Source organism: Platalea leucorodia (genome assembly GCF_965183815.1).
Source record: "Platalea leucorodia genome assembly, chromosome: 1".
NCBI lineage: Eukaryota > Metazoa > Chordata > Aves > Pelecaniformes > Threskiornithidae > Platalea > Platalea leucorodia.
Window position 1 is genome coordinate 152,823,204 of NC_138823.1, and position 24,955 is coordinate 152,848,158.

Here is a 24,955-nt window from a genome sequence, read left to right on the forward strand (position 1 = left end):
TCTAGCTTACCTCTTTGGTTACTGGACAGGAATCAGGGAAATTAGTGGATTAATGATAGCTAGACTGAGGTGATACTAACTATAATTCTTTTAAAACAGATATACTGCTGGGATCTTATATCTGGCTTGTGTGGGATCAGAGTCTTTTGAGTCTCTGCATCTGTTGGTATTTTAGTCAGAGTTCACTGCTTCACCAGCTTGCAGAATTTGGGATAAGTAGCTGAGGTCAGTACTTACAAGCCAGGAAGGATTCACAGCTACTTCTGTTTTCCAGCACTTGAATTTTATCATATTTGAACTACACCATCTCTCTTAGCTCGAACATCCAATCCTGCTTTAAAGCAAATCATACGTTCTGTGACACTTATAGTATCTTGAATCCGATACTGTAGGATGGCAGCTGTTCTCTCTCATTTAAGCAACTGTTCTCTCATTTAAGCAACTGTTCACTTGGAGATATTAAGCAGCTTCCATCTGGCTGGAAGTGGCTACGAGAAACCCAGTTTAAACAAGGATTTAAAAACAGCTCTCCTTAACGGGCCACTTGAATTCAAAGCCTTCAGGAGCAACTCTGTGAAAAAGCCGTCTACCAATCCACAAAAGCATTTTGAAACCAGGCTCGTGAAGGACACTGCAGAACACGTAACAGGTGAGCGGACAGAACCAGGTTCATGCACACATAATTAAAAATTTGCCTAATTTAGGCAGGCTGGTAGTGCTGTCTGGGGATCCCAGTTCCTAGAGGTCAGCATCCCGCTCTCCGTGTGACGTGGATTCTGCTCAGTTCAGGATTCCACTGTTCTGGGCAGCCTGGGGAAGACTGAGGGGTAAAAGGAGAGATCTGAAGGGGCTTTGATAGACTCTGAAACAGAAGTTTGGGATTAATCTTTGTGGAACATTGAAAAAACAACAGCCATAAAGGTCAGAAATTATCCTTTCTTTCTTTTTAAGCTGCCTTGTCTCCAGTGAAAACAGTTTTTAGGGACAAGTAGTACAGAATGTGTTCAGGAGGAATTTCTGCATCTTTACTTATGGAGCTATTGAAAATCCTCAGTGTTGCTGGGGAAGTGACCAAAGCAGCAGGAAGGGAGGTAAGTACTCAAATACCCCCAATAAAATCTCATCTATCACGGCCACAGCCAAGTCGCAATTCTGTGAAGTCGGTATCAAGAGGAACAGGTAACAGGAGCTGTGCATACAGGCACAGCTCCCACTGGTTTCTTATCTTGTGGTCAGGTTAGATGGTATTTGTAGGCTCTTTTGGTTCCCTGAGTTGGAAGGGCAATAGAAGAAAGAGCATGCATGGTGTAAGAACTAATCCAGAGCAGCACTGTGGACTCAGTTATGAAGGACAGCAGGCTAATTATTGCACAGCTTCTTCCCATCTGTGAGTTTGCTCTCACTTGCACCAACCAGCAGAAAACGTACCTGTTGCCAAATCCGGCAGCCCAAGAGAAGCAAGGCTGCAGCAGCTCCATATCCCCTGCTCCAACCCGTAGTGAGCCTAAACATGTATCCCTACTAAGCACGTGCACCCATGCAAAGCATATACAGTACGTACATACACACACACAGAGCTTCACAGACAGAAAACAGCACTTGTGGAAATATGAACAGGACCAATGGCCTCCTCCCTGTCATGGTTCAACCCCAGCCGGCAACTAAGCCTCACACAGCCGCTCGCTCACTCCCCCCTGGTGGGATGGGGGGAGAATTGGAAGGGTAAAAGTGAGAAAACTCCTGGGTTGAGGTAACGACAGTTGAATAGCTAAAGCAAAAGCCACGCACGCAAGCAAAGCAAAGCAAGGAATTCATTCCCTACTTCCCATCGGCAGGCAGGTGTTCAGCCATCCCCAGGAAAGCAGGGCTCCATCACGCCTAACGGTTACTTGGGAAGACGAACGCCATCACTCCAAACGTCCCCCCGCTTCCTTCTTCTCCCCCCAGCTTTGTATGCTGAGCATGACGCCATACGGTGTGGGATAGCCCTTTGGTCAGTTGGGGTCATCTGTCCCGGCCGGGTCCCCTCCCAGCTTCTTGTGCCCCCCCAGCCCCCTCGCTGGTGGGGTGGGGTGAGGAGCAGAAAAGGCCTTGACTCTGTGTAAGCACTGCTCAGCAGTAACGAAAACATCCCTGTGTTATCAACACTGTTTCCAGCACAAATCCAGAACAGAGCCCCATGCTAGCTACTGTGGAGAAAATTAACTCTATCCCAGCCAAAACCAGCACACTCCCCTTCGCCTTTCCAGCGGATCAGAATGAAGGCCCATTAGTGGCAAATACAGACCTATCTGTAACGCCCATCCCTCCCACGGCTGGGCTTACACACTCTGTCTACCCAGCAGCTGCCTGCGCGATCTCCGCTCTCCCCTGCCCCAGCGGTCACTGCAAACCTCCCCCCTTGCACCACCCACCCGCCCTCCCCACGGCGGATCCCTCCAGTAACCGGCCTTGGACAACCAAGTCCACCTCGTAACTGGCCCTTGGATCCGCTTGTCTCCAGCCACTTCCCTCATAGGGAGGTGCAGACGGACACACGCACAGCCCAACCTCTCTGTTGATGCCCCCCTCCCACTTGATGGAAACCAGGCTCCTCTGCCCTCGGAGGGAGGCCAAAAGGGACTTTTAGAACAGATCCCCACAGCTTCTCGGGATAACCTGAAGAACCAACAGTTAAAAACCCCCAAGAATCACACAGATTCCATGAATATACTTTAGGAATGTATTTAATTACAAAGGGGTTTTGATAATCTATCTAGAACATTATATCCTTAAAAATTGGAGACTTTCTTTTCCTGCAAAACGCAGTCATTTTTCTCATTTGTTGTGTGTTGTGAAACAGTATGAACCGAACAGTCCATTTGCTGGAACAGTTATTAAGCTACAGAACATCTTCAGCAGAGATGCAAACACAAGCCTGGGGCCGTAGCTCGGTGGCCACTGCACGCAAGGCGACGCACTGCGCTGCGCCCTGGCCTTCGTGCATCTCACACCACGGCTAACGGCTCTTCCCCAAGATGACTTCTGCTTTCCTTGTCTCAGATTTGATCTAAAGGACTTATTTGGTATTATTACATTGTCTATTACCTCTTGCCCAAACAGACACAGCTCCCAGGTTTTCTGAATAGTATCAACTTCTACAAGATAAAGAGACGGGATTTAAGTATTTTAAGGTATTTTTATTTAATAAATAACTCCAGTAATAGCACTGTAAAAAGTGAACATCTGTTAAAATAAAAAGGCACTTAAAACAAGAATATGACTATGATGCAGTTTGAATGGTCAAAGGCAAATATACATGGCACATGTCAAGAATGAGGTGTGACTCATGTCACATGACAAACTACGCAATCTTAGCTACAGGGTAAAGGCAAATTTACAGCTAAGACTGCCCAAAAAGAGGAAAAGAAAAAAAAAAAAAAAGCTTGTGTTGATACAAAAATATTACAAAAAGAATTGCAACAAAGATGTTAAAAAGATTAGAAGGGTGACAAAGCACCAGGCTTTAAACCAAGGAAACATTACAGAACAAAGACACAGTATGACGTAAGGCCCTTTTGTGTTTTGAGGATGTCTTGGTAAGGTACTTCATGATATTGCCACCCAAGGCTTGAATTTACAAAGTAAAACTAAGCAAGTTACCAGTCAGCAACTTTTTCAGTAATGGCACGTGTTTTAAAGCTATTTTTTCCTTCTTAACATTCTTCTCAAACCCTTTCACTTTAACCATAACCTGGCAATAAGCAACTTAAAAATTAAAAATAAGTATGCACGCACTTTTCAGTCTTTTACACTGCTCATTTCCAACTTACTCAACTTACCACATACTTAATCATACGTCTAGCAAGTAGAAGACCAATTAACCACCAGCTCCATGCTACATGAGTTTAATTATATCTGCAGACTCAAGCCCTGATTTCCCTGTAAAGCTAAAAAAAATTAATACTAAATGGCTAGGCAGAGCCCTCCCGCTGATTGCTTTAACCCCTTCCCTCCCTGTCGTGCCATAGCAGTATCGCACCCTGCAGAAGACCTGGATTCACAGCACGGGGGCGGGGGAGAAGGTCAAAAAGGCACCATGTGACCTCAGCTGACTAGGCTACACAGTCTCAAGTTTTTGTTGTCAGACCCCTGGCACTGATCACTTTTATTTGCAAATAAAAAAAAAAATAAAAAATTACATATGGTACATTTTCAAAACCTGCACAGGAAAACAAACCTATATGTAATGAATTAGTAAAATCACTGCAGTTTGCCCTAATCTATCTTACTGTGACTACAAAATTGCTACGCTGCATACAGTGTTGTGAAGTTATACAAGCAGTGTTCATTTTCCCTCGTATTTAGGATTGACCACAGTTGTCACTGCACTCTTGTAAATAGGATTTTCACCCTAGGAAAAAAAAAAAAAAATTAACATTTAAAGAGATGAAAAAAGCACTGCATTTTTGAGAAGTGTAAGAATTAGCCTAAGAAATTAGCTTAAGAAATTACCCATTAATGTTTTGTTTGTACACACAAACAGCTTAAGTCAAACTAGTTTTCCCTCTAGCAACTTAAACAAAGGCATGCTCAGCTAATAAAGCAAAGGGTTAGGGCACGGTCCTGTTCAGTTTACACCATTTTATTTCCTTCAAAGCTGCTGAACCTCGTATGCTCATCCCAGGGCCAAGCCATCAACTCAGGGGTCTGCAGCCCATGACTTTTTTTCAAGAACAGAATTGTAAACAACATTGTTTGAAACCATGACTGACCACAGACCACACTCTGCTATAATAAACATTTAAATAGCTTGTGTTGTATTATATTTAATCCTAGAAACAAAGTGGAAAGGCTTGTACTACTTTGATAATACAGATTCAATATACATATATATTGAACATTTAGTACTTGTCATTCTCATTTTATTCCTGCAGGCCCCCCAGGTCCCCATATGCACAAAATGCAGAGTTAAAACTAAAAATTCTGTACTGGTGCAAATGCTGTAATAAACACATTTCTACTGATAGGAGAAATGCCTACAGAACAACCGCGTACATCTCTCTTGCCGAGATTTGAAAACCTCTAAATTAAGCTTATTTCAAGCTTCCTTTGTTCCCAGGTTTCCTTTCATCTCAGGAAATCTTATTCCCTTTATGGCATCCTCGCACACCTAAGATGAACAGCTTGAACTCAGTATTAATAGATAAATCTTAGTGGAAGAAAGGGCTACCGCCGGGACGCTACTGACACAGCCTGGATCTGCAGCACTGCGCTCTTACCACAACCTGAACTGCAGCCTACACGAACGCTGTTTACCAGTATGAAGCTCTTCTGTGCATACACAAATAATTCCCGAGGAAATTCGGCACAGCGCAGATGTCCGCCCGAGCGCAGTCCTGGCCAGAACCGCATCTGGCCTTCACCAGCAGTAAGGGAATCTCTCTCCCTTTGAAGCTCCCCCCAATCTGAGATGGCCTGTATAACCATATTAATTCAATTCTACTCTATTAAATTACAGAGTGTTTAAGATATTTCAGGTTAAAACAATTTTTCCTACAGTTAGTTAAAGGAAATCCTCCCTCTAGACACACAAACATCAGGTGTGTCTGTTTTTTTCAGGGTCATAAACCTGGAAAGTCAACTGGGGATACCACTGGATGTGCCGAACGGTGACAAGGCAAGCAAGAAACCAGCTTGGTGTGGAATTTTCGTACCAGAATTCTTGGGAAGTTTGTTGCCTTCTATTTGCAAGATGTGGTATGGGGCAAGTAACTGGTCCACCCCAACAGCAGTAGCTGCTGCTAAGGAAGACCATTCAGCTGGTGTACTGCCTTTCTCCCGTGGTTCCTTTCACAGAGAAAGGGTGTTTCTCCTTAAAGCCGGCTTCTCTACATGCAAAGAGCACCGAGGCACATCCAATCCCACCTAGACCTCAGAGACTCCAGCTTAGTCTCTGAAGTCCAGCCAGAACCTGGACTGCTGGACAATGGAAGTCACGCTTCTCCGTTCGCCCTTCTCAAGATCTGAGTCAATGCCATCTGGCTTGAGGGGAAGGAGGAACTAGGTGTCCCGTGCTGGCTACACTTCATGAATACACAGGAACAGCAGAAGACCCTTCCATCAGTTCCCAGGCCAACTCTGTCTTGATTAAAAGTATATCAGCTACTGGTTTGGAAAGGAAGGGGGAGTTAAGAAAAAGATTTTTGCAAAATCAACCCCCCCCCAATATTTTTTTATTAAAAAGTTTTGCAATAGTAAGATGGAAGTGAAACTGGAAAAACATCCAGGGATGAGGGATTTAACCTGTAACTGAAGGAGCTCATTATGCCTCAAAGTTCTTGGCAATGTACGTTGTTTGCTTCCTAAAGAAGTTTTAATGGAGAATTCTTAAAAATATAAATATAAATCAGTAAAGTTTCTAATGCAGAGGAAGTCTGTAAGCTTAATAGGCTGTATCACGTGCAGACTAGAAGATATTGTGCAGGTTTCCAACAGCAAGGTATTCCATAATACTTGTTATACTGTGCCTGCAACCTTCAGCATTTTACAAAACAGACTACTCCCAGCATGTACAGGGAGGTATATGTTTACATTTTCTTGTTTGTAAAAGAGAGAGAATTTCTATCAGCATAGGAATCGGTCTAAAGGTTAGGACTAAAACTTGGAAATTTGCAGGGTGCTGCTCATACAATTAACTTGAATTTGGAATCAGGTTTAAAATACAATTTGTATAATAAGATTGTAAATTTTTTACTATAACGTTTTTTCAAGAGAAATCAGAATTTGAAATTTACGTGCTCTTTATTTAGCATAAGTCCTATTTACAAAGAAATTGAAACGCTGTACTGTCTTCCCGTGTACTTGCATTTTAAGATCCCAAGAACTCTCAGAAGCACACAGTGAGACTTAGGTCACTGAATAAGGCACTTAACCAGGTGTCCCCCGTATCAGTTGAGTGTCTCAGTTCCCACTACAAATAATGGAGATTTAATCAGCACACACAGAACTATTCAGCTTAACCCAACCTTATGTTTGATCAGCTAAACAGCTCTTGAGGCTCTACTGCCTGTAACCACGACACAGGCGCCCGAGGGATTTGCAAGTCCTTCCCTGCTCTCTTCTGTTAAACAGGCAGCAGCAGCCCTGGCCTTTCCAGCCATACTCCATCACCCTGTCTCAGCCCTGGCTTGGGGAGGCCTTCTACAGATAGCTTATCATTAAAACTAACACGGCAGTAGTAAATAAATGTCCACTAGTTCAACACAACTCTCACTGTGCTTAGGGACCCTCACAGCTGGCACATGCTACAGATGTTCAGAGATTAGCAGCATTCCAGATTTTTAACTGGCTACTACAACCTGGTATTCCAAACTTGCTGTCTTGGACAAATACCACTGTTTTTAAATAAACCCGTCTTCTTTATGCCACTGCAGAGAGTACACTGGTTTAAGCATGCAAAGTTAGGGAAAACACTTTTGCCACATGCCCCTATAAATGAAAACACCATGCACACTTAAACCAAAATAAAAATTAACCAACAATAATTATATACAAGATCAAGTGAAATACATTAAAATAAAGATGGAAGTATTTTTAAAAGTACCTTCAGCAGAGAATAAAGAGCTATGCTCTTGCAACAGTATTTTCAACTAGACTGGGCTGCTCAGAGGATAGCAGTTCAGTCTAGTGTTGCATAAAGATGAGCCTATTATATAGCATGTTTGATGAACCTTCTTATTCCTTTTTCCTCCATGGACTTACTGTTTCAACAGTCACTTAAACTACCTTTATAGTGGGTTTAAGTCCTATGTCACTGCAAGAAACTGCACTCTAGAATATTTAAACTCATCCACATATGTTATTCAAGAGCTGGTTCTGTTTTCAGCTCTCATTAATATCCATCATTATTTTACAGTAATATAAAACAAGTCATCTGTCATCCTGTAAATACGGCAATTGCACCAGAGGATGAAGCAAAGGCCAAGGTTAAGGGCAATACGGACGACAGAGGGCGTCATCTACCAGGGCTGGAAGGCCTGCGGAGAGCAGCTAGCCTGTTATTCAGCAAATACTCTCTTAATGGCACAAATCTAAACCAGGCAGGCAGTGAAGACAGTAAGGCCTGACAGCGGTGACAGGACACTAAGACAGTAGCTATATGCTGCAGGCCAAGAACAAATTGACCGTGGTTCAACCTAGCTGGCCTGAGCATCAACTGCAAGGATGCTGTGGCGACAAGGCATTCACATCACGGACCAGGACTGCTGAAGCATTCGGGCACTTGGTCCGTGACAAGCTTCGTGGTGCTGCAGTTTACGCGCTGCAGTAACCAAGCCACGTGTGTGTACGACCGCTGTGGAAGAGGGGAAGGGTCACACAAACTGCACGCAGTTTCTTTTATTGGATACGTATACACCTGGAGGGAACCTACTGCAGTGTAAATTTTCTTGTAATGGGATTTCAGATGACTTTCTTGCCTTGGCAATACAAGACAACTGTTTCTTCACCTAAATGAAAGATTACTTCAACAATCTAAAAACCCCAGAAAATCTTAGTTATAGGGGACAGGCAGATCTTCTTCTTTTACTGCTGGTGGGTCACCTATTCTGCCAATACTGATCTCCTTTTCGGTGGCAAATAAAGCTAAACCCACCCCTCTCTCTCCCCAAAGTTCTGGTTCCCATGAATACCAAAAAGCATAAAGTCATGTTTAAAAACCCATACTCTTTCATGCTTTTAATCTTTGCAGTGAGTGAAACAAAAGGCCAGAAGTCAATCCCTCCATTTACACAAGAGGAAAGCTTTCTGCAAGAAGTACGTTTTGAGGAGAAATGGCAGCACTGAGGACACGAGATCCTGAAAGAGTCAGGGGGTAGAGAACGAGAGCACAGAATGGAAGTTACACACCGTATGGTTTGTTAGATGCTTGTCCTGCATGCAACAGAAAGTACACAATTAAGTGAATTGCAGAAGAGAAGGTAACAGAGACTTAACCAGATGATTTATGTGAAATGTTAGAAAGGAACAAGAACTCCATTTCCTCCCCAGAACGATCACCTCTGAGAAGAAAAATGGAAAGGAGGTGAATGTGGTCGGTGTGGCAAGCAAAATGAGCGTTTTTACAATTGATTTTGGACACACTGCAAAGTGAAATGATTGCAGAGAGAAAAGGAAAAGTATACTACATCAAGGAAGGGCTCAGAATGCTAGACAAAGTATTTGAAATCGTTGTCACAGTGAGGGCAGATAAGAGCTTAAATACTCTTAATTCCCACTTTCTCCCCTCATTTTTCCTTTACAAAAATCTTCTGAGTGCAACATTGGGAAAGGGAGACAGCAGACAGAATAAAATTAGAGATACAGATCCTTCCCTTCCACTGGCTCCTGAAAAAAGCCCTTGGATATTTAAAGGGATGTGCTGCCTTCCCGACTTCTTCATTCCCCTCCCTCTAATCTGATCCTTACACTTCTTATCTCTCAGCGCTCTTCTGACATCCATTCCCCATCTCACCCTCTCTTCCTCAATCCTTCCCCAGCAGCTGGGGATCCCAGGGAAGGAGGAGAACACCTAAAGCATTCAAAAAAGTGCAACCTCAAAGTCTACAGAAGATATCCATCACTTCTGGTTTACTGACTTGCTCTTCTGCATACTGGTTTCTGAAGTCAGCATTTCCAAACAGAAATGAGGTGTTCAGGCAGAGTTTAGGTGGGAATAAGAAACTGGGGGAAAATGCACCTGGAGGAGTAAAGAACATTTCCTCCTCTCTTATTAATGTTTTTTCTGTGGAAACCCCAAGCTGGCTGGGCTACAAGGACTGTGATATTGCCAGTTTCAATACAAACAGGGAAGGAAAAAAATGGAATGCATATTTAATTATCAAGTCAGTAGACTATATGCATTTCACACTTTAAATACAGGCTAGTTCTATACTAGGTTAATAAGCCAAAGCAGTGGGGAAAAAAAAAAATCTGTAAGGCTACTCTGAATGTTCCCAGAGTTATCCTAATAAAAACAGTGATATTTATAGGCTGGGATATCTGAGGAATATCTAAACTAGTTTGCAAACATATCAACTTTAAGCAAACTGACTGCTGATTTGAGGAAATGGAAGACAAACCCTCCCCTGAACCCTGTGTCTCTCCACAATCCAAAGAGCTTCTTCAATTCGAACAGCTGTTCTATTCTATATCCACATATTTATACCTCTACCCAACACCCCACCCCAAACCCCACTTGTAAAATACTTTAAGCCAGTACTGGTGGTATTAGTAAGTAAGCAATCTTGCTGTCAAAACAAGTTAAAAATTTTCAAGCTGCATTCTTTAAAACCCCAGAATCAAAGCAGCAGTAGATAAACTCAGCAAGACTCAAACTGTGATTAACCGACTGTGACACACAGTGAGTTTGAAGTGACATGCAAAGGAAAAAAAAAAAAAAGGCAAGAAAATGAAAGAAGATACAAACTGAGACTTAGAGACCAGCTTTACGTCCATAGTTTGGATTCTTGAAATTGTTAATAGGGCTCTTGTATATTGGATTTTCTTGCTGAAGTAAAAGAAATGGTCAATGTCGAATAATTCAACACGAAAAAAAGAAAAGTAACAGTCTCAACTATCACTGAAAAAATCATGCTATATGTAAAGAAAAGTGTTAGTAATATTTTTCCAGCATAGAATAAGTTAATTTTCTTAAATGAAAACAAAAGACTTCCTAGGAGATTTTTAAAAATTATTCTCTCATCAAGCTTACGTGGGTGTTGACTTCTACGGAAATGTAGAGAAGGGTTTTTGATTAGCAGATTCCTAAAATTTCCCAGAGGCAGCGACCCTGTAGCCTGTGTAAGCCTACAGACCATAGGCTTGGTTTTCTTGCATGCTTTTCCACTGACAATGGGTTGGGAAGATTTCAACAAACCAGTACCAGCCATGATTTTGTGACCAGTTATTGAAATCTCCAAACTAAACCTGTATGAGTATTTACAAGATCTCTTTCATAAGCATAAAATTTTCTTCTTCATTTTATACAAAAGTGACTCTCATCTTCTAATAAACATTTTAATAACATGTTGTAAAGTGTGGTAGAACTGCGCAGCTGAACTAGTCTGTCACCATCACGTTTTCTCTCTGAAATTTTATTTCAACTGAAGTTACTACTCGCTTTTCTAACCCAAGAGATAGTTCTCAAAGAGGGCCGGGGTTTTTTTGTTTGTTTGGTTGGTTGGTTTTTTGCTAGTGGTAACACATAACATGTTTTTTAAAGTCGGCTTAAAACAAGGATATTTCTATTCCTCCATAGGCCGAAAGGCAGGAATACAATCTGAAACATTTAAGGCACATGAACAAAAACCTTCTTTCTCAACTACTGTAGCTTTTATACAGATAAAAGCCTTTTGACTTACCGTATCCCACTTAGCATTCATCTTCTCCTTTTCAAATTTAGCAAATTCTCTTCTGTCATGAATGATCATTAGTAGTTTCCAAATCAATAATAATGCAAGTCCAATAAGAACAATTCCAGCAACCACACCAGCTACAATGGGAATGATGTCAGGGCCGCTGGGGCATTCTAGGGAACAAAGTGGGGGAAGCATGATTTTACAAAACGGTAAAGGTAATGCATATCCAGATGCTTTTAAAATTGTATCTTGTACTGAAGCCAGTATTATGAATACCAGAGATATGTCAATACTATTTTCCTTTCAAATAATGGAATTTTTGGAATGTGTACATCCTGTAACATTCCAGCTTATTTTTATCCTTCTAATTTGTGTTTAATCTTAGCAATAGAACAGTTCATGTTCTGACGATAAAGTCTACAGACTGGTAACCCCTTAAGCTGCTCAGGTAGAGTATTAGCGTAAAGTAACTAGCAATTGTATTTTAAACATGCAAGAGCTCCAAGTCAAAGGTGGTGCTGGAGGGATAAAGCAGCTAGAGTACAAATGGGGAATAGCGAAACAGTCCCCACATACTCTTATCAACAGCGTTACAGAAAAAGGGTGTTCCTCATTTTACTTCAGATGGCTGCTATTGTTAGTAGCTAATATATAGAGGTAAGTAATAACTTCCCTTCTGGGACAGATTTTTTTTTTTTTTTAGGGTGATTCCTAAAATTCTACCTTGGGAATTGATCTCTGCTGAAATAAAATTTTTTAAAAAAGGCACACCTTCTTTGGGTAAAAATATCACTTCCTTTCAAAAATAAGTAATTATGTGTTTGAGAAGAGTAATACAGATGCAAAATAATTTAAGGTGACTGACATATAAATAATAATCCTCCAAAATAAAACTCAACTCTTCTGTCAATATAAGTCTCAATAATCACAAATTGAACAAGGGCTTTTGCAGAGCTCAATGCACAGACTGAAGGAGTCAGAAGCAAATGAATGCAACTCCTGTGCTGTCAACAGGAACACTGCTTCCTCCCGAACTGCAGACTCCTAATCTTGGTAGCGGCCTCTGCAGGAGTGACGGAAGCGGGAAGGGACACAGCAGGAATTCCTTGGGAACCAGTAAGGAAGTGTCCGCTCCACCAAATACAGCTCTACCAAACACAGCTTGTTCCTTCAGCACTTGTATGGTACAAAATTAAGGTGCCTCCTGGTGCATGAAGGCTCGATTCAGATCTTAACTAAGGCAACAGTAGTTTATCCATGAACAAAAGGTCAGGCCCCAAAAGTGTAGGGCATGTGTTGACTTGTCCTAAAAGAAGACAGGCCTCAAGGTCCTCCTCTATACTTTGGGCATTTTTAGAGAACTTAAAACATTCTGAATTGAAGTGGTATTTATTTCTAAAGGCGACTAACCACTGATCTGTATTAAGTAATGATCACCCAAATGATCAATCCTGAAAATTCCTTGAGTAGAATACAGCACTAAACCTTTCAGCACACAAGTAAGGTGTGTATTCTGTATCAGGCTTATAAAAATCAGGAGACCACACACTGCTAATGTACAAGAATTTTTGCACCGTTAGATGCAACATCCAGCGATTCAAACTAACAATACTCTTGGTAAATAAACGGTAAATTACTGATCAAACTATAGCATTATTCTCTCATTTTTGTATCAGAAGATTGAACAAAATCAAGAATGGTTGATTATTAAGGATTAACTACGCAAAAGGCTTTTCAAGATCTATTCTTGAAGGTACCTCGGTTAAGTAAAAGCAAAGGCTCACAGCATGAAAAAATTTAAGCAGTTCGCAGCACAGTAGACAATTTTGTGTTGTTGTATTTTTTGTTTAAGACCGGTCCCATATTATTAGGAAAAGGAAAAGAAAAAAGCAACAAAACCCCACAGACACCATTGTTTCTAACCTGTAGCACAAACCTGGTCAAAAAAAATTATCAAAATTAGGTATCTAGGACTTGCTACAGGACAGGTAAAACAAGCCTGCAAAGTAGGTCAAGTGGAAACATGAAATGCTGTAACAAATATACATATCTGATTGACTTTTTGTTATTGAAAAAACAAAACCTGTTTCTGTCAGCCTAAAGGTTTGAAAAAACTACATCTAGAGAGATTTATGTTCTTCTAAAGCCACTCAAGTTCCAGACATCCACAACTCTCACTCAGGGAATAGGTACCTATTTCCAAATGCATTTAGCTCACGCAAATCAACCACAGCTACTTCGTAGTACACAGGAACTGCATGAATGAACAACAAAGATGAAGGGAGAGTAGGCAACATCAAGTTCATACCTGGGGTCTCCACCACGTGAACATTGGCTTCACCATTTGAGTTGACAGAATATGTGAAGTAGAACCAGCAGTCATCAACATCCTTCTCTTTGCAATGAGACAATGGATCGGGCTGTCCGGGCTGCGGCAACTTGTCTCGACTTTCTACCCGTGTCATGTTGAAATGCATACATTCCTGAGAACATGTTTCCTTCTTTTCTCCCTTATCAAAAGCTCTACATTGAACACAGTCCCTGTGGAAGTACAAATCAGAAGCAATGCTTTTTAATATGTTCACAAAAGATTTCTAGCATTTAATCTAAAGAACTGTAATGGAGAGAATGTGGAAAAAAAACCCAACAAAACCATAAAGGCCAGGAAAAAATAAAGCAAGACACAGCTTTTTACCAGCGAGAACATTTATGTACCTTGTGATTAACAAAAGCCCCCTTTAGTAAATTCCTCTTTCCCTGGATGACCCGCAAGCTTCAAGGACAGAAAAAAAAATTGCCTAAATCTCTAAAAGGAAATAAGGCTAAAACTTTTTCAACACTTCCACCTAGAAAACGAATACTCTCAGAGAAGGCAGTGTAGGAACAGAATACTTACCGTGAAACAGTATCTGAGAGACAGGTTAAAAAGAACAAACTGAGTGACAAGCTTTACTGTAAGATATCACTCTGAATAACTCACTGAAAGAAACCAGACTGACTGGGCAGGATTTTTATACTAAAAAGACTGGGCTGAGAGAAGACCTTGAAGACAGCTGCACAAAGCCAGGAATCAGCCCAGCCACTAATCATAAACTTATTTCAAAGTTTCCGTGCAGAAAATGCTTGGTTTCCAAAAACCTGGATTTCCAAAGGCAGGGATGCAAATTCCATTGGCCCACACAAATCTAGGTTTAGTTTTTAACTGTCAGGATAGTTTGGCTTTTTCAATAGTGTTTCAGAATAAAAGTTGTAAGCAAAAAGCTTAGCTGAAGTTTTGACTATTCTGGAAATTGCACAGTATATGCATACTTTTGTTACATTAATTTCAAGAGGTCAAGACTTTACAGCCTGTCACATTATAGACCTATGTTCCCTCCAGCTCTGCAGAAAGTTGGCTGTTGATAATCACACATAAAATAGGGGAAAGCTGTAACCTGCCCAAGTCAATCTGAATGGTTAAAACTGATTTAACATAATGTACACATTTCTGTGCCCAACAAAAAATGGCAGGGAAAGAATTTAAGAAATAATTAGCCTACGTGGAAGCAATCAAAATACTGTATTAATAATGTTTTGTTTGTAATTATTGATTCTCACCCAACAACTTTTACTGTCTAAAGGGATGATATGATACGATGTCCCTACATTTCAGGGTAGAATAAAGCACAGTATCACAAGCCTCATTTTATAAGTTCTGCACCTGTAAATATCACAAACTGAAATGCATAGAAGCTTGGACATGGTTTTCTAGGTACTTACTTGTGCTCTGCACAGACACCGAGGCAAGTCTGACACATTTCACATGTGGGGCCTTGGAATTTGGGATCTGTACAGTTACAGGTCCCACATTCGCAGGTTCCTCTTCCATTGCAAATCTGCCCATTAGATGCCATACACGGTGAAGTATCCAAAGAACAATCGCACGCGCTGCCAGTGAAGTTGGGGAAACACTCGCACACTCTGCATTTGCAGATACCGTTTCCTGTGCATTGAAAAGATATTTCAGTGAAATGAAGTCTAACATAAAACATAAAATTTGTGACAGTAAGAAATAAATGTTCACCATCTCAGGATAGATACAGGGAAAATAAAACCCTGGTGTAGAGATAACGAAGACATTAATGAATTAAGAGCTACAAAATAAGTTTTAGCTCCTTGAAAAACTGCTTACAGGAGTTTCTTCCCTTTTCCCATTTTCCTATATTTGGATTTCCTTTCATAAACAAAATAACAAGACTAGGGAAAGCTAATCAAGAACAGTATAACGTGATGGCCATATATTCTGATGCACTACAGCACTGCTTCAGTTCACAATTTTATATGTATATAGATGCACTGATCACTACTGTCTTTGCACCTGTCACTATGTAAATTTATAAAGCAACACCTAAAGAGATGAGGAATGCACTAACTTAGACTTCACAACATAGAAAAATGAAACACCTTTGGCTCCCTAGAACACCACCATTCAGCTTCTGTACTCCTGACCTCATCCACCCAACCAAACTTCATGCTCCTTACACTCCCTACACAGGAAACGAAGATACCTGTATCTCCAGAAGGGTGATTTGGCTGAAACGGAGAGATCTTTGGCTACACCCCTCCTCCTCCGTTGAGAAGGAAGTGTTTAGGTCAATACTTACCTGTCACCATATATTTTGGAACACCACCACCATTGCTCCTATCCTTTGTGGAGCTGGTGAGCAATAGGTGTGTTCTGAGCAAATCAGACAGATGAGGTATTCTCATAATTCAGTTAAAGCTTAGTGGCTTCTCTGCTTTATTTTCGTATCGCAGTCAAAATTGAGGCAGTAATTACACTCCTACCAGGTACTTCCACGTGCAAAGCAGCCTCGGGAAGTTATAGGACAAAAATACATGCAGCAAAATAATTTAGTCACTGGCTAAAGAATTTTCTAAATTGCTTTTGATTTTGGGAATTAACTGCCATCGGAATCTTGTTTCAAGCACTTAAGGTGTTTTTCTGCATCTTGCATGTTCTAATCTTCACTTACCTTCCAGAACAGTCTCAAGATAGCATCTCACTGGTATCTTGTCAAGCACTCGCTATTACAAGTAAGCTGAGGTCATTATCTCTTTTTATTGACGCAGTGGTTACACTGAGCCAGTATAACATTATAATCTCAGGCCAGTTGTCTCAGCACTCTTTACTATAATACCTGAGGGTAATTCTGTAATAAACAGCAGAAGTCAAGTTCACTTTACATCCTTCTTGGAGCTGTGATTCAAGGAAGGTGAAATGTGTATTAACACACTATATGTTCATGATCACAGAGAGCTGTTTTATTAATAGACATTTTCAGTTACTAGATCTGTGGATATTCTCATCTCTGTTATCAAATAGCTATGATCTATAAGCTAAGTATCACTACTCTACAGCATAGATCTGATAGACTTGTAAGCTGCTGGCCAGTTTTGCCTGCAGAAAACTCTGAAGTAGTTTCTCACCTCCACAAATCAAACCATTTGATCGATCACAGTTGAAGTTATCACATTCACAATATTTGCCAGAATACACTTCATTGGTGTTTTCTCTTTTCTTGCATACACATTGTCCACAAATGCATTCTCCATTGTTACTGCATATTTCTGTACTGTTCTCCCTCCTGCAGTAAGCATCCATATCCTCGCTATTTACTTCATCAGTACTACATTCACATAGTCTTCCAATACGTCCTTCATTGCACCTGCAAGGTAAAAACACGACTGAAAATATAAACTTAATTAAAAGTCACACAATAAGATGACTGCAAAAATAGCACAAAGAACAGGAGTAAAAGTAACTGTTCTCTCAAGGGATACTCCCAGTTAAACTTCAAATGAGATTTCCAGCTGACATCTACGTAGTTGTTCTTAGAGCCGCTGGAGCAAACTGGACTAAGTTGCTCCTATGCTGATTACTCGTTCCAGGTGAGAAACTCTGCGTCACCACCTCTAACTAAATTGCCACATAACCACTATTCATCCCTTTCTCATGTGACAGAACAATAATTATTTTTAAGTGACAGTGACTGCTCACTGTAGCTGCTGTCATCTTTCAATGAAAAGATTTCCCATGAACAGCAATTAGGCAGGAGAGCAGATGATCTTCAGAGCCAAGATCTTCGGGGATCAGCACTTCTCATTATCAAGGTTAAAATATCGATGAACAAATGGCGGTTGTTCTTGTTCCCAGCAGTGACTGACGCACTGTTGTGGGGCATCAGTCACAGACAACGCTTCCATCGGGAAAGCGCTACTGTCGCAAAAGGAAAAGGCTGTTCTTACCCATAGGTCTGTTCTGCCCTGTGTGAAAGCATGCGGACACCAGTGACTGCAATACCAAGTTTAAGAAGTCTTTCTACACAAAGATGGGAAATATCTGCTTTCCTTATTTAAAGGGAACATCAAAAACTGACTGCAAAATGGAGCAATGCCTCCAGTATTTATGGCTTAAAGTGGCTTATTCCTCAACTTACAAAACACTAAGCAGTTAGGGGGCCGCACCTCAGTCTTTCAAACACCCCATTAACTGCCACCAACAAATTCACCAGGCAGGTGTTCTGTCAGTCCTACACCAAAAGTCCTCTAAGATTGAACTCGGTATCTCTTGCTTTATTTTTAATAATAGATACATATTAAACAATGAGGAACAAGACTTACAAATTTTATTTCAGTTACAGTTCATTGAGCAGGAACCAATAGTGTTTTCCAAAGTCCTGGATCTTGTTTTCCTAGGGAAGTACTTCAATTCATTCTGTTCTTACCGTTCTTATCACAAGTGTTTCCAAGAAGCTGTTTTCATTTTTGCTGTAGGTTTCTTGGAGGGGAAAAAAGGCTAAAACCCTGACTTACTCGGTTGATCCTCAACCAGCCTCCACTGAAACTCTAAGATTTTGCTCCGCTTTCATTGTGTGTAATTCCAAAAAATCCAGTACCATTTTACTTAGTTTTCAAATGTGTAATAAGGAATACATGTCTAATCTAATCCCTGTGATGGGCAATAACGGACATTTCAAAGGCATATGTATACAAAAAAAGTTATATATAGTCTGAAAGATTTATAGATCTATGCAATTAGAAGAAACATTGTAATAAGACCTCAAAAGGTTCAAAATAAAGTAGGGAAAAGAGATTGGGGATGTCATCCAAAATAAAAGGTTGTTCTTTTATGACTTTTTACTCTTCCCTGCTATGAAACAATTGATGCCAATCTGGGTAGGAACTCCTACAAAAAACTAGGAAGCCTTCGAATTTCTCAAAATCAGCAGACCTCACATTAGAAGGATATAATTAGATCACTATGAATACCTGCAAAAATATCACAGATTAATCCCATTCATTTTGTTTCATAAATCCATAATTTTGCCATATTACATGGACCTCGAAATTAAATAAAGAAACAGAAAAAGCAGTAAGACATATATCATTTAAAGGACTGACTCAAGGCCAAATTCGAATTCTGACTTGTACAGTAGTACCAATCTAGTGATTGATACTATGAACTCCAGCATATGGATTATTTGCAGAGACAAGACAGCATGTCAAAATATCCTAAAAGAAACAGGTCTGTAACGGTAATTCTTGTCCATTCACGGGGCGGGGGGAGGAGGGGAGGGAGAGTAAACCCAAATAAACCCTAATTAAGGAAACAAAGGTCTTGTTCGTATTCTCCCTTTTGCAAAAATAAATACAATGCTTATTTATTTACCTGCATGCACCACATTCAAATGTTCCATTTCCTTCGTGGCAGGCTGGACTATTAGGTTCTCCTTCACTTTGACACTGACATTCACAGATGAACTGGAGATTAATTTCCACTTCTTCAGTGAATCCCAGTGGTTTAATTTTAATTGTTTCATTTTGTCCTTTCTTTGGACATTCATTAGCTGTTACATTAATCTCAAATCTAACCTGCAAAGAAAAATAAATGGAGTGCCACATTACTAAAAGGAGTTTTGTCTCTAATATTAAAAAAAAAAATACTGAGTGTTGGACATTTTAAATGAATTTTATATTTGAGTAGCAGCACATATACTGTAAGTTACCTCATCTCCGATTGAAATGTTAGAACATTTCCTTCCATCTTCTTGTGTGTCATTCACTCCATTCTTGCAGAAAGACTTATAACTGATTGTCACTCCTTTTGGTAGCTTACTGTTTTCCAGGATAACCTCTGAAGAAAGGGACTAAAACAATAGTTATTAGCTAACTTCTAATTGAGTTGCATAAGCATTTTGCTGAAAAAAAGACATTATACAACTATGCACAGTCTAAGCACCAGTCCCATGGGCACACTGGAATTATGTAAATTCCAATGTGCCGAGGAACACCAGCCCAGGGCTGCCCACAGTCACGCTATGGTGACCCCTTCTCACGGCTGAGCCCTGTTACGCAGGGCCAGGACAGATCTTCGCAGGCATTGGAGGCACTTGTTTGCCCCATGTACTCCAAATGGGTCTCATTTACACAACACAGCTGTGAAGAAAATATTTTGGGGCCAAACCCAGGAGTCCCTGAGGTTGATGGAGACATTTTCTTTGGGGTCAAGAGGTTGCAAAATGGCCCATTTCACTTCCACATGGAAGGAAGGCAAGAACTGAAGGTGCTAAAGAAACAGTGTGGGTTTTGGTTGTGGATTTTATTTTTAAAAGATAAAACACGGATGATAACTTTGTAATGTTGTTTTAAGTGGCTTTAAGAGTCTATGTTTCTAGTCATCTAACCTCTTATTGCCATAGTGTCTGAACGTTTAATGTGGGTTTACTGCAATGGCAGTATATTTATAGTTTCGTATACTCACTTCCTATTTTGCAGAAAAAAGTAAAATCCACCTGGAGTATCTGCCTGAAAAACTCATAATAACTTCAAAGCAAGAAAAATCACTACAACCCGAATAAAATCTGAACTTACATTGTATGCATCAATGATCAGCTGAATCACATTGCTGGAGTTTGAAGACAATGTTCCCACTGCTGATTTTGGTATCAGATTTTTCAATTCCTTTCAATATTTACAAAAGTAAAAGGAAAATTACAGTCTTACTAACAAACAAAGTATAATTTGTACTATAAATATCTGTATGGTGATACAATGCTTTAGTGGATTAGTTAGTCAAGATCAAGTACTTCAAAAAACAAGGCTACAGTGTTGCCAGTGATCTTCACGATTTTTGAGGTTATGCATAGCACTACTAATACAAACCAATATCCAGCCTTTTCTTCTCCTTTGCATTTTCATGTTAAATTTAGTAACAGAATATTAAGACCTTCTCTTGTACAAGTTGACCACATATAATATATCTTAAAGATCTTAATGAAGAACCACACATCTCATGCATTAAAGACAGGCAGATAAAAGATGATTTCCAACAAAAAAGAAGAAACTTACAATTTGAATATAGTTTAAAAAAAACCAAAACAAACCCAAACCCAACCTTGTTAGGTTAAAATGTAGAAAAATATGCATCTCCTTTACACAGTCATTTCCTATTTCACAATCACATCCAGCAGTTTAGTTAATTTTAAACATCAGGAATACAAATAGACCACAAAGGACAAAATATGTTCTTTCATAAGCGTGTGTCTTGATTCAGTCTCCACACCCCCCTCAGCTATTTTTCTGTAAAAGTGTTTATAAAAATTAGGACTGCAAATATGTTCTCCACTCCCTCCTTCTTATAAAGAGGGGCAAGAAGGAGGGGCACTTTCTCCTTGGAAATTACACACACACTCAGTATCAATTTGAACAGGCAAAAAAGGCTTAATAATAAAAACATGAGTAGCAAAACATTGCTTCTACAATCACTTACTTCCATAATTATTTTAATTTCAAAACAAGCAATTTTAATAACTTCAGAGCAAATCTGAGTCAGTCTTAGTGCCTGAGGGGAAAAAAAGTACAGAGACCAGAAATATGCGTTATTTATCTTTACCTTATAAACTGCCTGAAACTCTTCAGTAACAGCAAAGATTGTCTGAATATTGTTCTCACTAAGCTTCTGTACCAGATGAGCAATAGAAGGATAATCCTATAAAAAACAAGCATAAAATGCAATTCGAATTTGGGACACATTGCTAGAAAACAATCAGAAAGACTTTGACATCATAAATACAAATCATCTTTAGAAATATATGCAAGACTTCTAAGTAGCCAGCTCATGTCACAGTTCTAAAGCAAAACAACCTCTGAAAACAAACATGCATTAAAAAGATTCCATATACGCCCCATGAAGATAGGTGGTTTTCCACAATAACATTATTGTATTCCCTGCCACTTAAAGTCTCCAGGTTAAATCCCTAATCTCATTGTTCTCGGAAAATTACCTTTGGTAGTTTTCCATATGACTTATTTCAGTGAAAACCACTACCTTTTGCACTGTTTCATAAAGATGAAATAAAACTGAATTAATTTTAGGTTTTCATTGAACACTACTCACTTAACTTTAGGAGTATATGAATACACAAACTTTGTAAAGCTTATTGTTTTTACCCCATCCAGTAAATGTTTTTCTTTTCACCTTTTGTCTGATATACCTATTAATAAACCATGAAGGCAATGTTGTTAAGCATACTTTTACCATAAACTTTGTACCATAAGATTTCAAGCAGTCTTAAAAAAACTGGCCAAGGAGCTCTCTATTTTACAGTATTTTTTACAGTAATAAAATACTTCTGAACACAAAGACTAGCAAAATGATAAAATAATGGGACAGAGCCACCACAGTTTGCCAGTGGACATGCAGGATGATAAATTATTAAAAAGGTTAAAATCCAACAACACAAATCATAGTGTGAAAGTTGCCATTTCTTGAAATTTTCTAATTAAGACTGGATTAATTCTTGCACATTTGCTTTAGTTACACTAAAGTCACTTCATGTAATACAGAGGTAAATGGGTAAAGTTCAAAAGATGTAGCAGCCTGAAACTGTACCAGATGACCTAATGAGTTTATTTTGAGCTTAAGCATCACAAAATATTAATTTCCCTAGAAGACGATGTAAAGACTTACATAATAGTGGCTCATTGTGTACATATTATTTTCCAGATGACATTTCCCATCATTTGGTAAAACAATTCCACCAAGTTTACCATCTCCTGCAAAGTGAAATCCAGCATCCGTGGAAAACACTAATAGCCTTGTAACGTTTCTCCAGCCAATTTGTTCCTTGGGAAACAAACAAATGGATTTTTGGTATTTTGCACCAATTTATTTTATAGCATTGGGGACCAACACTTGAGAGATAAATGCATGAAAAAGTAGACAGACTTAGGAGAAGCCATACTGCAAAAGTGTCACCCTGGAAATCATATAATTCACTCAAACCTTAAAAGCACTTGCATTTAATTGGCTGCTCCAAAGCATCTGCTGCAGGTTTTCTGAAAAAACAACTACAAGAAGCGTATAAAACTTCGAAATAATTTGAGAACAGTCGCTTAATCAGGATTTCATACGCTTTTGAGCAGAATTTGACTCTTCTTTTACAGCAAACTTTAAAAACTTTGTCTTTGGAATGCATCTATCTGCTGTGAACATGATTTCTAATCGACACTTTCACATTTCCCAGTTTCATTCGCTCACTAGAGGTCTCTATAAAAGATACATGCATGTACCCATGCAGTCTGCCTAGTCTATCTTGTCTTGCTAGCACGAGATGACACGTTCAAACGTCAGCCACCATAAAACACTAAGGCTGTATTCAGACAACTTCATTTAACAGAGCAGTAAAGAAAACTAATACACACTTACCCCACAAACTGCAACCTGCATTATTGCATCAAATCCACCTTCAGGAGAATCTAAATTCCCAGAAATGTGCTGTTTGCCCACAAGTTCATTGAATTTATTTCCTTCACTGGTAAGGCTGAGCACATTTTTATAGCTAAATGGACTTGTACAGTTCTGGTCACCTGTACAAGGATTCCTGAGTTTGGCTGGTGTTGTGCTTATATATGGCATTACAGTTTTCTCCACAAAAGAGCCAAAGCCTAAGACAGAACAATAAAAACCCTGTAAGTTGAAGAATGGAAGTCTCTCATTTATATTATGAAGCAACAGAATGCAAATGCATTATAGCTGAACTGACATCAGAAATAGCTCTCATACTTGTTTATGTTCCACTTTCTCCATCAACACCAAGTACTCTTATGTTCCTCAACAGGTTCTATTATTAGAATATCTGCCATAATACTGCTAATTTTAAAAAAATTGCTCTTCATATGTAATCATGTGAAAAACATCAGGAAGGAAACTTTTTTTTTTTTTTTTTAAGAATAGGCAAATCTTTCTTACCAATTCGAAAGTCTGAAGTTATTTTTTCCATTTCTAACATCAGAGCCGTTCCGAGACTTTTCACATTCTCTAAATCGTCTTTCATAGAATAGGAGAGGTCCATAAGATAATAAAGGTCAATGGGGTAGTCTTCAGCCCTCTTAAATTTTAATGAAAATGTTTGCGGTTCCCCTGTTTCAGAGATTAAACAACAAATAGAAACCATTAAAAATTCCACAACTGCACTGGCAAGAAAAATGCCTTTTTAAGTAAAGTCTTTGAAATACCGATGAAAGTTTTGAACTAGAGGTGAGTGATTTTTTTTTTTTCTTCCATTAATTGAAATGCTTAGCATCAAATGAGGATGAAAAAAATTTCAAGAAGTATTTCTTTCAAATGTCCAACTTCATATTTCCAAGGTATTTTATCTCCCCACAGAAAATACCAGCCTGCCAAAAATCAAGCCTCTCTTAGTTGCTGCCATTTCAAACCTTCACACTTGCAGTAATTTTAACAAGTTCCTATAAGATCTAATAGCACAAGTTTTCAGTATCTATTTGCATCCAAGATGACTCTAAAAATTCTCAGGGTTTAGTTTAAAACACATACATTGTTTAAATAGGTTTATAAAAGAAAAATCAGTTTTGGATGGAATATTTCAAGTTACTTTGCATCAAATACAGACTGAGAGCACAGAAATGGCAGTGAGATAACGGCAGGTTACTATTTGTTGCAACTGTAAGCCTAGACCCTGAGTTTTGCCAACAGAAGCATGTATGATGTTGAAAGACACTGCAGAAGAATTACACACCCCTGCCTCCCCACCCCCGGAAAACGGAAAAGTATTCTTTTACCTATTATATATGAAATAAGGAATAGAATTAGAAGCTTTCTCCCCGACCCGCCTCAGTCACTGAAGTTAAATGGCGATATTGCTGCTGCTTAAGTCTGCTTAATAATTAGCAAGCGTTTGCTTAATATGAGTAAAATTAGCAAACTGGGGAAACCATTAGATGGGCAAAGTGAATAGCATATGGATCACACAGCTATGCAGCATAGTTTTCACAAACAAAAAAACCCTCCAAACCAAAAATACCCCCAAACAAACAACAAAAACAACCAAAACAGAAAACCAAACACAAACAAACAAACCCTAAACACAAAAAAACCCAACCAAAACCAAAACCTAAAAACTTTAGATTTTCTTTAGCTACTGTTTAAAAGAGCCTGTACAGAAAGCAAGTATCCCCCTCTGCAAGCACACAGTCCCTCAGCAGAGATCTTATGACCAAGAGAAGTGCTTATG

The 24,955-nt window shown here is 39.4% G+C and overlaps 1 protein-coding gene across 1 annotated transcript in view; it reads right to left on the minus strand.

Annotated features, from left to right (window-relative positions):
• Positions 1–2,745: 2,745 nt before the first annotated feature.
• ITGB1 (integrin subunit beta 1) overlaps positions 2,746–24,955 on the minus strand; it is a 45,971-nt gene continuing 23,761 nt past the window's right edge. The window contains exons 5-16 of the mRNA XM_082321327.1: positions 23,671–23,841; positions 23,128–23,366; positions 22,390–22,545; positions 21,313–21,408; positions 20,292–20,381; positions 19,427–19,567; positions 19,090–19,292; positions 16,848–17,086; positions 15,138–15,360; positions 13,687–13,919; positions 11,382–11,548; positions 2,746–4,393 (exon numbers count right to left, since the gene is read on the minus strand). Of these exons, the coding sequence (XP_082177453.1) occupies positions 4,328–4,393; positions 11,382–11,548; positions 13,687–13,919; positions 15,138–15,360; positions 16,848–17,086; positions 19,090–19,292; positions 19,427–19,567; positions 20,292–20,381; positions 21,313–21,408; positions 22,390–22,545; positions 23,128–23,366; positions 23,671–23,841 (2,024 nt within the window). The 3' untranslated portion in view covers positions 2,746–4,327. The remainder of the gene's footprint in view (positions 4,394–11,381; positions 11,549–13,686; positions 13,920–15,137; positions 15,361–16,847; positions 17,087–19,089; positions 19,293–19,426; positions 19,568–20,291; positions 20,382–21,312; positions 21,409–22,389; positions 22,546–23,127; positions 23,367–23,670; positions 23,842–24,955) is intronic.